The 16227-nt window shown below is 41.1% G+C and overlaps 1 protein-coding gene and 1 long non-coding RNA gene across 3 annotated transcripts in view; one reads left to right on the top strand and one right to left on the bottom strand.

Annotated features, from left to right (window-relative positions):
• The first annotated feature begins 54 nt into the window (after nt 1–54).
• LOC137097200 (uncharacterized) overlaps nt 55–16227 on the top strand; it is a 21150-nt gene continuing 4977 nt past the window's right edge. Inside the window, exons 1-3 of one of the 2 annotated variants that reach the window (XR_010910049.1) lie at nt 55–144; nt 1397–1488; nt 7198–7894. This is a non-coding gene — a long non-coding RNA (uncharacterized lncRNA). Of the gene's footprint in view, nt 145–1396; nt 1489–7197; nt 7895–16227 lie in introns of those variants that run through there. The other variant, XR_010910048.1, reaches the window with a different exon arrangement.
• RAC2 (Rac family small GTPase 2) overlaps nt 12965–16227 on the bottom strand; it is a 17860-nt gene continuing 14597 nt past the window's right edge. Inside the window, exons 6-7 of the mRNA XM_060776999.2 lie at nt 15094–15227; nt 12965–13183 (exon numbers count right to left, since the gene is read on the bottom strand). Of these exons, the coding sequence (XP_060632982.1) occupies nt 15097–15227 (131 nt within the window). The 3' untranslated portion in view covers nt 12965–13183; nt 15094–15096. The remainder of the gene's footprint in view (nt 13184–15093; nt 15228–16227) is intronic.

Raw genomic sequence — 16227 nt, 5'->3', positions numbered from 1 at the left:
CCTCCTGAGGTTGTGAGATGCTCTGGTTATTTCCCTTTCATTCTTCTGCTGTTCCTCCTGGTGAGGTGGCTTCTCTCCTCGGGTCCCCTGCACTCCCCCATCGGCTGTGAATACAATCCCACCTGCTCTCCTGTGCAACTGCAGGTAAGACAGCAGCAGCCCTTCAGCATTTGTTGGCGGAAGCCTGGCAGAGATGATACACTCCCCCTCCCTCAATCAAAAGCAATTCTGCTGAATGCTGAATGAAAAAAAAGGTGGGGGTCTTGTCTCTCAGGGTTAGGTAGATCAAGCTGTCTGTCAAATGACTCTTGGGGATGTCGCTAACAGCCAATCGGGAGAGGTTCCGAGGGAAGCAATGGGAGGAGGAGGAGGGGGAATGGGATGAGAATGAGCCGAGAAAAAGAGAGGGAACGAATGATGAAAGAGAAGAAAATAGGGGAAAGGATTGAGGGGGAGTGACAGAGTGATTATGATGGAGAGAAAGAGCAAGGGAGGGAGGGAGGGGGAAAGGAGAAAGGGAGGGAGAAGAAAGGGGGGATGAGGGGGTGCCAGAGCTCAATTGTGGCAGATGGTGATAGAGGGGAATATCAGCTGGGAAAGAAGTCAGTGGAAGGAAAGGGAGAGCTTGGAAGAGAAGCTCTGTGATGCTCCCAGAGTATGTATGAGAAAGAAAGGAAAGCTGAACCCTTCCCAGCAAATTGCTGCTCCCCCTCCCCCAACAACGGCTCTGTATATTTTAAATAGGACTTTGAAGTTTTGCAAACTTTTCATTCAGAGCAGGTTTTGTACCTGTGTGGAATGTGGGGGTGTCTGTTAAATTATATATCAGATTTACTAAACACTAGATGTCTGAAGTTCAGCTTGACCATTGGCGTGTGCCAGAAGCCATAGTTCCACACTGACAAATGCAGTTTGGCTTCTATTAATTTGGTGTTATATAACTTGTTTATACATGTTGGAGCCTGAAGCCATTTTTTTTCTGCAAGAGACACTTAAAGCAACTGCTTTGTCTTTTCGGCATTTGAGTAACTACAGGCAGCATCAATGTAGGCTGGCAAAAGAGTCGGGCTAAAACAAACAAACATGAGACTTTTGAAATACTGTAATCCAATTTGTATCCTGTAAGAATATACAGTATGACCTCCTTATCCACAGAATCACTTACCCATGTTTCAAAAAAAAAATCCCCTTCCCTTACATGTGTTTGTGGACCTCTCTGTGTCCTCCATGCAGTTTTATAGTATGCCTCTGGCCCCAAAATAGTAAAAATTAAAGGTTGTCTTTCATCCACATTTTCAGGGATGCTTGGGACCTATTTCCCCGTGGATAATAATAATAATAATAATAATAATAATAATAATAATTTTTATTTTTATATTCTGCTTTATCTCCCCAGAGGAACTCAGACTGGATTACGATATACACAGATAAGACAAACATTCAATGCATTTTACATACAGTGAACAACGACATACAACACAGATAAAGGTAAAGGCCTTTCCCTTTTTCCATCTCTGGCATCTGGAGGCGATGCTCAATTCTGGCCATGGGGAGGTGCTCTTGTTCCATTTTTCCATGCTGAGGAGCCTGTTGCGCGTAGACATCTCAGATTGTGTTGCTGGCATGTCTGCATTTCTGCATGGGGCACCCTTTTAACATCCTGCTGAGGTAGTACCTATTGATCTACTCACATTGCATGCTTTCGAACTTCTAGGTTGGCAGAAGCTGGGCTGACAGTTGGGAGCTCACCCCAACTCATGGCTTTGAAGTGCTGACTGGAAGCAGTCAGCAGATTTCCTGGAGCTAGTGGTTTAACCTGCTGTGCTACTGTGGCCCTGTACATGGAACTCATGTTCCTTTCCTGGGTCACCCCACGTTCCATTTGCCCAGTTCATGACAAGGACCAACTGGATGCTTAAAGAAACTCAAAATTGTAGAATGAAAGTGATAGCCATTCCATATCATTATTCCTGCATCTGGTTAACTATTCCTAAACATGGTCACTCAGTTTAATAATATGCATGGGAACACCTGTTTTTAGAGCCATGTTCTATGGATTTGTCTTCTAAATATATCTAAGTTAGCAGATATCTTATGGCAGTAAATTCCACAGTTGTGGATTGTGTGCAACATGAAAATGTGTTGTTAAATTTGGCTTCCTAGTAGTATGCTTCTGTGATATTCCCATGTTGAATGATAGTTGCACATACTGAAATGCAGAAGCATGTACGCTGCATAGAGATTTAACATTTTAACATTTTCCTGCTTTAATGGGGAATACTATTTGGAGTCCCCTGTGAAAAATGGTGCTTCTCCATGTTCCACTTTAAAGGAAGTGTTTTAAAGACAAATGCATGCTATTCCTAGACAAATTCTTCCCTTCTTTCCACCCCAAAAATTGCAGTTAAATTTAGAGAGAAAAGAGAAATTTAGAGACATTTGAGTGACAGTGGTTGGGGCATTGACATCCTTGTCCCTTGATTAAAAAGTCAGAGCATTGCAACTTTGGAAGTCCTAATTCTACTACAACATATGAAGCATGAAGTTAACATCATGAAGTAAGTAAGCCTAAATGTAAAATTGGGAGTATGATCAGGCTTAGCTTTTAAAAAAAATCAGAGTTACTTTTCCTAGCCACCCCTTCCCCAATATATTAGTGGTGTGGCACTTACAAAGTATAGAATCAGGGTTATGGACAGGGGCGTCATTATTTAAGGGTGAAGGGTGAAGGAAGGCATTGTCCCTGCAAATGAAAACTCTTGCTCCCATGAAATTGTTCTTCAGTCCCCAACTTTCTGGCATTCTAGAGAGTCAAACACTGAAAATGCTTCACATTTACAAATCTTCTATTTGCTCTATTTACATTCCTCTGGTAACTTTATCTGCCACATCCCTTTAGATGCCTGAATTCTATTTCTAAATGCTGATCACGTGAAATTTTTAGTTACTGCAGTGCTTGAAATTTGGGAAGTATAGGTACATTTCATGAGTGGCCGAATTCTTATTTGAGGGGGTTATACTCTCATGTTCCCTGCATAATGACAACCCTACAGATTCATTCATGTATTGTTGGTGGTTCCTTGTATTCAACAAGTAAAGTGGTGGTGATAGAGGTGCAGAGGTTGTATGGGCAGATATTAAAGAGCCCTTCCACACCACCATATAACCCAGAATATCAAGGCAGAAAATCCTACAATATCTGCTTTGAAATGGGTTATCTGAGTCCACACTGCCATATATTCCAGTTCAAAGCAGATAATGTGGGATTTAACTCAGATATGGAAGGGGCCTCAGAGTTACCTAAATGTCCCATGAAGAAATGGGATCTTTTCCTACACTTGACATTATTTCTTCAGTGTTACTTTGAGGCATAAGAACTCCCAGGAACCCCATGGCCATTCTTGGTAATGGGATTCTGGGATATGTAGTCCAATATAGCAACTTCTCCCAGTTCTGCATATAGGTAAAGGTAAAGGTTTTCCCCTGACATTAAGTCCAGTTGTGTCTGACTCTGGGGGTTGGTGCTCATATCCATTTCTAAGCCGAAGAGCCGGCATTGTCTGTAGACATCTCCAAGGTCATGTGGCCGGCATGACTGCATGGAGCACCGTTACCTTTCCACCAGAATGGCAACTATTGATCTACTCACATTTGCATATTTTCATACTGCTAGGTTGGCAGAAGCTGGGGCTAACAGCGCTCCTCGGATTCAAACCTGTGAACTTTCAACCAGCAAGTTCAGCAGCTCAGCGCTTTAACCCACAGAGCCACTGGGAGCTCTGTTCTATATATACCAAACAATTATCAGACACTTCTGCCTTCTGCATTAGCACCTGTTCTGTTTTTTCTTCCATCCTTTACATTCTTCCTTCACTTGCATACTTCTTCAGCTCCTTTTCCCCACTTGATAGTATTAGCATAATCCAACCACATTCAACAGTTGAGAGACTGTGAAGCTCCCACATTTCACTTCCATTCACTGCATTTTTTTACATTTCTGTAGAGGCAATTTTTCATGAATGAGCAAGGTTTAATACTTCTTTCTGCTTCCCTCCCACTCCCCCCCCCCTTATTCTTTCAGCACTTTTGCAATACACTTCATCAAGAAGATGAAACTCCCTTGTCTTTTCCTCTTAATAAGCTGGGGAGAGGATGTTATTCACCTCCTATTTAGAGATGGAAACAAAAGATAGAGGAATATAGCATTTGAACAGCTGCTGCTATATGAAGCTGTCCCTGAAGCCTCCCTGAGTTGTAAATAAGTAAAATAAATAAATATTCAGTTATTTTTGAATGCAGCAACAGTATGGTGCTTTCCACTTAGAAATAAAGGAATGCAGAAAGCTGCTAAACCTGATGTTGGCAATTGGCATAAAATCTCCAAAATAAAATGTATTCAGGGTGTTATGTTAAATTTTAGATTTGGAGATGTAATCTGGATCCTAAAGATGAGAGTGATTGTTGGAGACTAACCAAGGAGGTAACAAAGCTGCTGAACCGAATCGTCCTCCAAATGGGTTCAGAACTTTGGATAGCTCCTGTAAATTCTACAATGAAATCAGAGTGAATGCAGGTTATGGAAACCTTCATCCACACTTGTTGGGCAAACAAGATGCCGCTGCTCCAGCTGTGCTGTCCACAGAGCTGGAAAAGTGATTCTGACTATAATTTGGGTGAACAAGATTCATTCCTTCTGATCAATGGGGCTCTGGTTCATATGGAGCTATATATTGAATGCAATGAGACAGGATCCAAGTGAAGATGGATAGACTGAAGCTGTTGGACTTTGGACATATCACAAGATGATATGACTCATTGGAAAATATTATAATGCATAGTACAGTGGAAGGAAGTAGGGGGAAAGGGAGACTGCATTGAAAATGAATTGGTTCAATCCAGGAAGCTACAGCTTTGCTAGGCTTAAGCAGGTTATTTGATGACTGAGGCTCTTGGAGGCCTTGAAGGGTCACCATAAGTTAAAATCCATCTACTGGCATATAATAATTTTTTTTCTGTAAACAAGGTTGCTGTCTTCCTGCCACTGTTAGTAGCAGAAAATTTTATTGACACCAGGAACATTTTTTGTGGAGATGTGAAGAAGCTTAAACTTTTTCTCCTGCAGGCTGAGAATATTTAAACCTTCCCATCTCTCACAGTGAGGGCTGCATGAGGGAGAGAGTGCACATAGGCAATCACACAACTTGCCAGCTAATGCCAGCTCTCAAAGTAAAAGAAATTGATCATTCTTAGGGCCCTTCCAGACAGGCCCAAAAATGTGGGGCCTGTTGCATTTTTACTGGAGATATCCAAAAGATGCCTCAGGTAAAAGCAAATCAATTCAGAACAAATCAGGGTTGTTCCCTGCTTTGTTCCAAATTAATGAGACACCTAGTAAGATGCAGATATTAGGTAAGATCCGGGCCTTACCAGATGTGGGCCCTGTGTGGATTGGGCCTGGGGACCACATCACATGATTCCTGAGCACAATCAACACAGCCATCTCAGTTTTTCAGGCTCCAGGAGCCCAGAAAACTGAGAGGGCAACCACCACTCCTTAAACCCACCAAAACTACCCTTCATCTTTTAAAAAACTTACCCAGCCACCATTAAGGAACTGCTTGAGTCCTCCTGGAGCGTAGAAATGATATACCAGGTGACTGGGGAGGAAGAGAGGGTGAGAAGGAAAATTGCTCCTTGCCTCACTCCAGTCTCCTGGCACATCACTTCTATATGCCAGGAGGACTCAAGCAGTTTCTTAATGGTAGCCGGGTAAGTTTTTTTAAATTTTAAGGGTAGTTTTGAGACACCTTACCAGAAAAGCCTGGGTTTTTTAAAACCTGTTTCAGCATGCATTTAACTGCAGTGTGGAAGTGCCCTAAGTCAGCACTGAGAGATCATGGCTCTCTGGGAGACCAGAAATCTTTCCAAAGCGATAGCTGGAGATACCCAGCATTAAACCTGTAAATGTTTGCATGAAAGGCATGTGCTCTACCATTGTCATTTTGTTTTGTTTTGACTGCACAAACATCACTGGATGGATCATTTGTTGTTGAAAGAGACTGAGAGTGTACCCCTGGCTAGTGATGATAAGGAGTTGATCTTAAGTTTCTTGCTATTATTTATCTGTAGCAGAAGTGGATATCATTTAGTCTTGAAGATATTGTTAGATAGTAACTCCCAGCATAGCCTGGTAAGGATTGCTCGGAGGTGCAGTCTTAAAGAACAACATTGTTCTACAGGAATCCCTGTATAGATTATTCTGTGACCAGAGTATCAGGAGGTAGAAGATGCATATTTCTATCCCACTCCTTTTCCTCCCCCTCCTCCCCCTCCTCCACCATCACCACTTATTTTTAGTCTTTTTGTCACACTGGGGGGGGGGGTGTATTCTTAGTCATTTTGTGCTTTGAACTTTGTTATATGTTGACAAGATCTGTCAGTAAGATCTGTCGGGAGTGTTTTGATGGTATATTCATGCGTGGCAGGGTATTGGATGTGCCTTGAGGTCTCTATAACTGATAACACCTGGGCAACAAATGTACTGGGTGGGACTCATTTTCAAAATAAATGAATATAGTGCTTTTGGTTGCGGAAACCTACAAGCCTGCATTTCTTCAGCCATTGTGCAATGTCATCCTTCTGCAAGGCTATATTTTTAATATGGGTTTCATCATGACAACTCAGGACATTCTGCAAGTGACTGTGTTGATCTAAATAAACCAGGTTTTCCATTCCCATCATGAATGGGTCTTTTGTAATACTATGGACTCTGACTCCAGACCATGCCACCCAAAGCACTATACATTAGAACAGGGAAAGTCATTAGGAAATCTCTTCTGACTACCCTTCCTTTCCTCCTTCTCAGTAAGTAGAAGGATTACTGCTGAATTCAGAAACAACAGGAAAACCTAGGCAGAAGTGCATGTAGCAGGTAATGCCACCATTCTTGCTAATCAATGGTGGCCAGTGCATTAACCTGTGGCTCTGGCTGCATTGCAGCACTGCCTTCCCTCTTCTAGCTCTTAGCAATATCCAGTGTTAGTGGAGCTCCTGTAATGAGTCAGTGATAAAGGTTCCAGCAGCTGTCAATTCTACTGCATCATAGAGATGGCTCTCATCAGTTTTATTTTCACAACCCTAGGCTATTAGTCTTGATGGGTGACTCATTCTACTGCCTCTCCCCTTTGCTCTTTCCAGCATTCATTTCTGCCTCCTGCTCCTTATGTGAATTAAGATTGGAATACCACCAATGATAGCTCCTGGTGAGTATCTGGAGGATTATAGCAAGAAGTAGCAACACAGAATAGGTTTTTCCCCTGAGTACAGACTGACTCCAATTTTTTAACAAGCATACTAATTGCCAGATAAATTACTAACTTGGTTTACAATGAGCTTGTGCAACATCCATTGACCTATGCCCACTGGCATCATTCTTCAAGTATGAGAGATCTGTGGCTGTGGTGATGTCAAACAATCTAGCATATAAAGAAGTAATGACAATAATAGTCATCATGCCAAGGATTACTTTCCTGGCCATTCTACACCCAGAGATGTGTATACCACACATGGATGTGTCACAGAAGAGTTTGAGAGGCAATTCAGGTAAACTGCTTGGAAACTAGAAAAGTTGACTGATGGTAATCTATCAGTACACTAAGTGGCTTTTCCAAGATTGCGGGAAGAAAGACCAAAAGCTGGGAAAGTTATTTTTTAGACTACAGTTCACATAATCCCCTGCCCAGTTTGGCTGCTGGAAATATGTCCAGACTTCTGCCATAGCCTAACTAGCAGAATTTTCTATGGTCTGCAAGGGTTTCTTTCTAAGGTCTAAGCCAGTGGTTCTCAACATGTGGGTCCCCAGGTGTTTTGACCTATAACTTCCAGAAGTCCCAGTCAGTTTACCAGCTGTTAGGATTTCTGGGAGCTGAAGGCCAAAACATCTGGGGACCCACAGGTTGAGAACCACTGGTCTAAGCTATGTATAATGTTCAATACATGGGTTGAAGTTTAAGATTCATTTATTTGGTCCTTCTATAGGCTGAAAACAATCATACACAATTCTAGGAGATTTCAATCATTTCAACTGCTTTCTTTTTAATTAAATCCCCCCAATTTGCAGAGTTAGAAAAATCTGGAAAAATACCTTCATTAGTCTCAGTAGATCCCCAAGCCTAAGCTCTGTCTGACCTGCTCTGAGTTATCAGCAAAACAGGTATAATTAGATTAATCTATTCTTAACTTTACTGTATGTATCCATCTTGCAGAATAATTTGGAATTCACCAAGCCAAATGTCATGGGGGAACCGACAATATCAAAAGCACTTGAAGCAAAGATCATTTCTCCTGGGGAGATGGCAGACAAGGGCCCTTCCGCACAGCCCTATATCCCTGAATATCAAGGCAGAAAATCCCACAATATCTGCTTTGAACTGGGTTACCTGCGTAGACACTCTCAGATAATATGGGATTTTCTGCCTTGATATTCTGGGATATAGAGCTGTGTAGAAAGGCTCCATGTCTTCCTCTTGAGGTGTTGATAGTCTTCTAAATCAAAGGAGATACTGAGCAGCCACAGATCTAACAAGTGCCTGTAGGTACCATTTATAGTAAGACCTCCATCTACACAGCCATATAAAATCCAATCTGCATTGAACTGGATTATATGGTAGTATAGACTCATATAATTCAGTTCAAAGCAGATAATGTGGAATATCTGCTTTGATAATCTTGATTATATGGCAGTATAGATCCAGCCTAAGACATCAGATGTAGACATGCCTATCAGATGAAGGGCTCTTCCACACAGCCATACAACCCAGAATATTGAGATAGAAAATCCTACATTATCTGCTTTGAATTGGAATATATGGCAATGTGGACTCAGATAACCCAGTTCAAAGCAGATATTGTGGGATTTTCTGCCTTGATATTCTGGGATATAGGGCTGTGTGGAAGGGCCTGGGGAGGGATTTTTCAAGAGGATGCTTCTTGTGAATAGGTCAGTACTTCAAGTACCCTAGCAGGGCTTCTTCAACTTTTTCCATTCACAACCTCTTTTTGAGAACAAGAGACTATTTCAACTTACACTTCCAGGAAGAATGTAATAAGATATTTCATCTCAATTCTCCTATACTTATCTGACTTATATAGCCATAACATAGATGTGTACAAGTGGAATCATTGCACGGCATATTCTGGAGCTTGAAGCCACATATTTACTGAGTAAGCATTAAGAATTCTGCTGTCAGATATGTTTTATCACAAATATAAACCCCATGATGGAGAAGGGGAACTCAAAAGGGTTCCGGAGTAAGGTAAATCAAAGGTTTTGGTCTTTATTCTGTCTCCATCCGGCTCTCACCTGTCCAGCAACCTTGTGCTATGAAGCCATGGCAACATATTTTGGAAGAAAAAATATACATATTCATCTAGATATGGAAAACCCCGAATCTCAGCAGGCCTGGTAGTCTGATGAAAACTGGCTGTTGGACACAACAGGAGAAGCTTTGCAGGACTTTGAAAAGGATACCCCAGGTGGGACTGATAATAAGATCTATCCCACTGTGTGCCAGAGTCTGCTGTTAGAGGGGAAAATGTGATTATAACAGAGCCAAAGTCATAGACAGGGCTGCAGAAAGTTCAGCCATTCATCCTGGAATGGCTGAGGAATTCTGGGTACTGCAGTGAAAAATGGAACTTCCCAGGTTCTGGACTTTAAGTACATGCTTGTTTAAGGGCACATCTATATAGGCTACTGAATTAGCTAGCCATTGTGGTGAGGGGAGGATGTCCACAGACACAAGTAGCGTTCTTCCCCGGATGTCCACACCACTAAAGTGATGGCCCACTTTACCACCACCCATCATAGGGCATGAAATTGCTTGTGGTCATTGCTTGTCACTAGTGCTGATGCTGGCCAAAGCACCAGCACAACCAAGGGCAGAAAAAATGAGCAATTTCATGCCCCTTGGTCATCACTATGATGGGGACAATGATAACTGCCTTTCCTTGTCCCTGGGCCACCTGAATAAACAGTAGTGGCCTGTTCAATATCAGAACCTGACAACTTTTTACACATGGGCTTAGTGGGGTAAAGCTCCAAGGCATACCCTGACTTTGAGTAACACAGGGCAAGGCCGCATGAAACATCCTTGCCAGGCATGTAAGGTGAAACAGCTCTGTGTGTCATGTAGATGTCACAAAGTCCATGGGGTCATAGTTATGTGCCTTCAAATCAACTCAGATTTGTGGTGACCCTTCTGTAGCACACTTTACTGAGATGTTTGCTATTGCATTTCTCTTTGGCTTATTTGAGCTCACTCAATGGATTTTCATGACTGAACAGAGATTTGAACCCTGGTCTCATAGATTCAGCATCTATGAGACAAAGGTTATAATATATAACTGCTATATGATGCTGGCTCTAAGTAAATTTGCACAGGCAAATTGAAGACAGGAATCAGCAGGTGCTGATATTTTCATGTTAGTGTGGCTATGTATCTGCCCCAGATTTTAATGCAAATGCTGAGCCATGTTCCACAAGAAGCTTCCTTAAAGCAGAGGAAATTTTACCACTCCACTGGCATGCATACATTCAGCTGCTACTGACAGGAGCATTGGAAAGTACTACCCGTCTGTTAAACCATAGAAATTAGCCCTGACCCTGACCTTCTCATATCGGCTTATGAAATGTTCAAGTGGCTGCTGAAGTTCTAGAAAGCTTTCTTGTACTATTCTCTTATTGAACTCTGCTTCCTGGTGCCTTTGAAGTACAGCTTCCAGCATTTCTCATCATTAACCATGCTGGCTAGAGGCTATTAAGGAGACCAATAAGTGTTGGTAGCCCAGTCCATCACAATTTCAAACTTCTTTGGGGCTAGTAAAGACACAGTTGGCAGGAACAAAGAGTTTATTGAGGATCATTAGCTATTCACTATGCACAAAGTGTTATGGGGCAGACAAGCTGGGCAGGGACATTTCAGAGAAGAAGGGTGCTTCCATACTAAGGCTCATTAGTACAACAGAGGTAGTGCCTTTTCACAATCAGCTGGAAGTGAATCCTAAAAACAAGGTATTCCAAGCAGTACATTATACACCACTATAGAATCCATCAATGTCTTTCCTCATGAACATGATTCTTGTACAATCAGAAATAAGGTCCATCCAGTAGAGGTCTTTTCTCATACTCTTTGGTGGCCTCCCATTGTACTGTTTTACCACTTTGTGTACCCCCAGTAAGAATACTATTATCCTAATATCTTCTTCTTTTCCTACTGGGGGAGACTTATTTGTTGAAACTGTCCCACCCACCCACTGCTTCTATCTTTGTTCGTGTTGCATTTCCCATGGTGCTACTAGGATTGAGGGCTACAGAGCAAGAGCTCATTTGGGAAAATGCCTAGATGGTTCTCCTGGCCCTGGTTCCTAATCTTTCTATCTATCAAACAATAATCCTATTTGTCTGTGGTGCAATGGCCATTACAAATACTCGGCAACCTGCCTTTCTGTGACCTTTCTCTTCTCAATCAGCATAGTGCTCTTTCCCTCTTCTCTCTTTCCTCTTTCTATCCTGTTCACATTGAAATTTTTCTTGTTTTCACCGTAATTGTTTTCCCCTCTCATACTATCACTCTTTTTTTCTAGGGATGTGTGAAATTCCACTGGTTGATTCAGATTTCAGGTAATTTCGGAGATCCGGTGGCTCTAGGAAATATCCCTTGAGAGCCTTCCCAGAATGATCTTTCAGCTAAAAATTTGGGAAATATTCATTGATTTGGACTTATTTTTCATCATTAGGATTCTGACCATTTGTTTGTTTTGCAAGCACAAGCAGCAATCTCTCCATGGTGGGGACGATGGGGAGCAATGAGCACAGCTGCACTTGCTGCATCACGTTTATCAGCTAATTAGATGGCTGGTTCTGTTCATTCTCCTCCCCTCTTGTGGCACATGTTATTTTGGACTTCAGATCCCAGAAATCCCTATCATGGTTTTTTTTAAAAAAGAATTTATTTGTAAAATCTTTTAAAATTTCCCAAACATCAGAGGATGAGCAAAACGTCATGAAACTTGGCAGACTTACACCTGTAAATGCGTCCTACAAGTGTGCCAAGTTTCATCCTGATTGCCATAAATATGACAGAGAAAAGAGCATCTAAAGTTTCCCCATTGGCATCTATGAACCAAATACTCCGAAAAGGAAAAGAGAACTCAGGGTTCTGAATTACAAATCCAAACACTCAGTTTCCTGGAATCTTTCTGAAAACAGAACTGGGCAGGGGTGGGGATGGGGGTAGAATTTCAGCCATTTCACACACCCCTACCTTTTTCGCCTGTACCAAGTGGGATGCTCATTCTCCCTACCATCACCAGGCAGTAGCACTAATGAGATTAAATTGATCATTAAATGCCACATATAAACATGCACACCAAGATCCTGGCACTGGATCAATTTGGAAAAGCTGTTCAAGAGACAAAAAAAAAAAAAGAGACAAATCAGAGGATTCATTTTTTTTGTTTAAATATCTCCTAGCCCAAATCAAGGGGGGTGCAATAAATAAATTAAGCTTACAAAGAATGAACCAAAGGTATAGGAGTCTGTCAAAAAGCTTGAAGAGACTATGCTGAAATTACATTTCAGCATACAGGTGGTGATCAAGGGTAGATCCATCTATGTTATGTGCCTTCCAGTTATGATCACAGAGTTTTCTAGACCAGATTATTCCGAGGAGGTTTACCAAGGACCTTCCTCTGTGGTTGAGAGAACATGACTTGCTTAAGGTCACCTAGTGGGTGTGCATGGCTGAACGGGGATTTGAACAATGGTTTCTCTAAGTCCCACCGCAATGCTCAAACCACTACACCAAACCACTTGATCTCATGGCAGAACTGTAATTGGGTTTAAAAACAAAAGCACAAGGGAATAACTCAGAAAATATAGAAATGCAATGGTCTAACAATGAAGCCATTTTGGGTGCTCTGTAATAACTAAGCAAAGGATAACAATTGCAGAGTAACCAGCTAGTATGGAGGGCCCCTCCAGAAGGGAGAAAAAACAAACACTGGTGTCACTCAGACAGTTGCAGGTGAAGAATTCAGCTGGTGCCAAAGCCATCTCTCTGTCCCGTCAGTAACAGCGGAGGGCAAGGATTACTCCATGTGGTGCAGTGCCAAAGCCTGAAATCTGCATACCAAACAAAAGAAAAACTTTCAAAATTTTCCCACTTTTTAAGCAGTCTGTCTTTATAAAATGGAGCTTAATCAAGGGAACGAGAAAATGTAAATTTATGAGACATACAGGTACCTCCCAGCAATACCAGCCATTTTACCAGCTGATAGGAATTGTGGGAGCTGGAGTCCAAAACACCTGGAAGATCAATGGTGTGCTAAATGTTTACCAAATGCTGCAAATGCTTGTCCAGCAACCAAGCCTGAGCTGGGTTCCAAGAAGTGGGTTGTCTTTTTTAATCAGTGAAAGGCATTGTGTAAACCTCTCGATGCTGTTAAACTGCAAGTCCCATATGATCTAGCCAGCACAGCCATTGATGATGCCTTAAGTAACAAATGGGTGTTGGCATGGTTCCTATCCTTGGTTTATATAATTAAGAGAAGATGTCACATGCTCTGATATTCACCTATGCTCAGACAGAATAATAATAATAATAATAATAATAATAATAATAATAATAATAATAAAAACAACAACAACAACACTTTATTTATACCCCACCACCATCTCCCCAAAGGGACTCAGGGTGGCTAACATGAGGCCAAGCCCAAATAATTACAATAAAGCATAGTAAAGTACATACAAAACAGACGATAACATCAAATAAAACAATATTACAGTAATGCAATAAAATAATAACAATAACATAATAAAAACAAAGTATAAAATGCTAAAAGAATTAACCAAAGGCGAGTGGTCCAAATGCAAAGGGTAAAAATTGACATTCACATTCTCAGCCAGCTCTTTCAGTCCCATAGGAATACATTGGCTTCTTTGCTCTTAAGTTTTGAGAAAAATGAGAGCTGTGTTGCACTACAAACTTAAAAGCTAGAGGACAGAAGGGAAAAGGTAGGCACCAGTTTAGCAGCTGTTGGTTAGAGAATATTTTCTTCCTATGTTAAATCGAGAGCTTAGAAAAAAGAGGTTTGGATACAACTTTCATGCTGACTGGGAGATTCTGGCAGCTGTATACAAAACCATTGTCTTTCCAAGCTCTGGTTAGATGCCAAAGCAGCAGGAACTCCTACGTGAGTGCAGTCAAGACAGCTTAGTTTTCCAGTGGATTGAGAATTAGCATGTACAAAGGAAGGACAATTTAGAAAAGATGGGGCTCCCCTCTCCTATAGAATTCCCTGTATTTCTAACATTTTGATTATGAGTATTGTTAGTTATATAACCAACATGACACTATTTTCCTATAAAGAAGGAATTGACATATGACGTGAAAAGCACAGCTTGGAAAAGTTATTTCTGAACTTACAACTGACAGAATCCCCGAATTTGCATGGTCTTAAAAGTAACTTTTTCCATCTATGGAGAAAGTCTATGGTTTGCAGAAATACATCCCCTGCCAACAGAAGAAAAATTGGGACAAAATATCTCAATGTTCAGTTACCCCGGAATGCTGACTAGGAATAAAAAGGAGGGTCAAGTGGGCAGAGATCTTGAAAATGGAGTACCACGTGTCAAAGCTTTAAATCAGGCAGCTGTGGCTCTTCTGTAGTAACCCTATTCAGGAGGCTAAGGGCTTATGAAAGTTGTAGCAAGTGATGGATCTAGAATGCCTCACCCCTGCTTTAGATAGGGCTATTCAGTCCGTATGACTCTGTAGTCACTCTCCACTAGATGTTGATCATAGACTCACACTGGAGCATTTATAGATTCCTAGAAATAACATCTTAATCAAATCCACAAAAATTAAACCTGCAAATGTGGAGAACTAATTGTATAGTCAATAGTGAGAGATGCTGGGAGATGCAATTCAATGTCATCACAAAAGCCACACAATTTTCACCTCCAAGAGGGTGTAAAAATATGTATCCATCAGTTCTAGATATAGGAGTAAACAGTGCCTTGCTCCTTACCCTTTAAAGGATACTGCATCCCCTTTTCTTTGTCTTTGTGGGCTGAGGACAGAGAACTGCTCGGATGGCCTCATCAAACACTGTTTTCAGGCCACGCTGGGTCAATGCTGAGCATTCAAGATATTTCACTGCATCTGCAAAATAAGAAGCCTGTGATGAAATAGGTATTTACTAGGCCTGGGTAACAAGGGAAAAATTTGTTTCTAAAATCGATTTGTATTTGGGGGTTTTTTTTGTTTCGATATTTAAAATAATTACAAAATTTTCCCTTTAAAAAGTTCGATATTTACGAAATTTCGTAAATGGTAAAAAATTAACGAATCGATTTCTGAAACAATAACGAATCGATTCGTTAATGGCGGACGCGACCGCGAAATACGCTAAAAAACCTCCAAAAACTTCTGAAGCTTCCCTCTCCCTCTGTTGTTGACTGTTGGTGTGATATTATAATTTTTTTTCACTAATTAAACCATAAAACTGGCCCAGACATGCGGAAATAATAACGAAACGACCTCAAAACAATAACGAAACGAACGCAATAATGAAATACGAAGCATTTACAAAACGTATTTAAAAATTCGTTTTTTTAAATAATTGCTCCAGAATGGTTCGTTATCGTTTTGTAATTGAAAAAAATAACGAATTATTAACGAATTACGAATTAACGAAACGAAACCGCCCAGGCCTAGTATTTACTTCTGGAGATTTCCTTGCCAGCTATATTACCACCTTATGCATGAGATTTGTTGTTGTGTTAGTATTATTGTGCATTTATATCCCGTCCCTCTTCCAATGTACTCTAGGAGGCATATGTTGCTCTCCTCTATGCTATTTTTTGTTCGTATAACCCTTGTGAGGTAAGATAGAAAGTGCACAATGGTCACTCAGTGTAATTTATGGACTCCATTGGGGAGTAGAACCTGGATCTTCTAAGATTATTCAAGTTCAAGCAGTGCCTAACACCTAGTGACATGGAGAACCCTGCTGGAACAGATAAAAGAGCAATGTAATCCAGAATCCTTTCCACTGTCAATTATGAGAAGACTACTAACAGTCTTGTTTCCATCATGGTGGCTATGCATGTTACCCAAATTTAACCACAGTGCATTTTTGAAAACTCTAAAAGTACTGTAC

Source organism: Anolis sagrei, chromosome 5, assembly GCF_037176765.1.
Source record: "Anolis sagrei isolate rAnoSag1 chromosome 5, rAnoSag1.mat, whole genome shotgun sequence".
Lineage (NCBI taxonomy): Eukaryota > Metazoa > Chordata > Lepidosauria > Squamata > Dactyloidae > Anolis > Anolis sagrei.
This window is presented reverse-complemented; position numbering and strand designations above follow the sequence as displayed.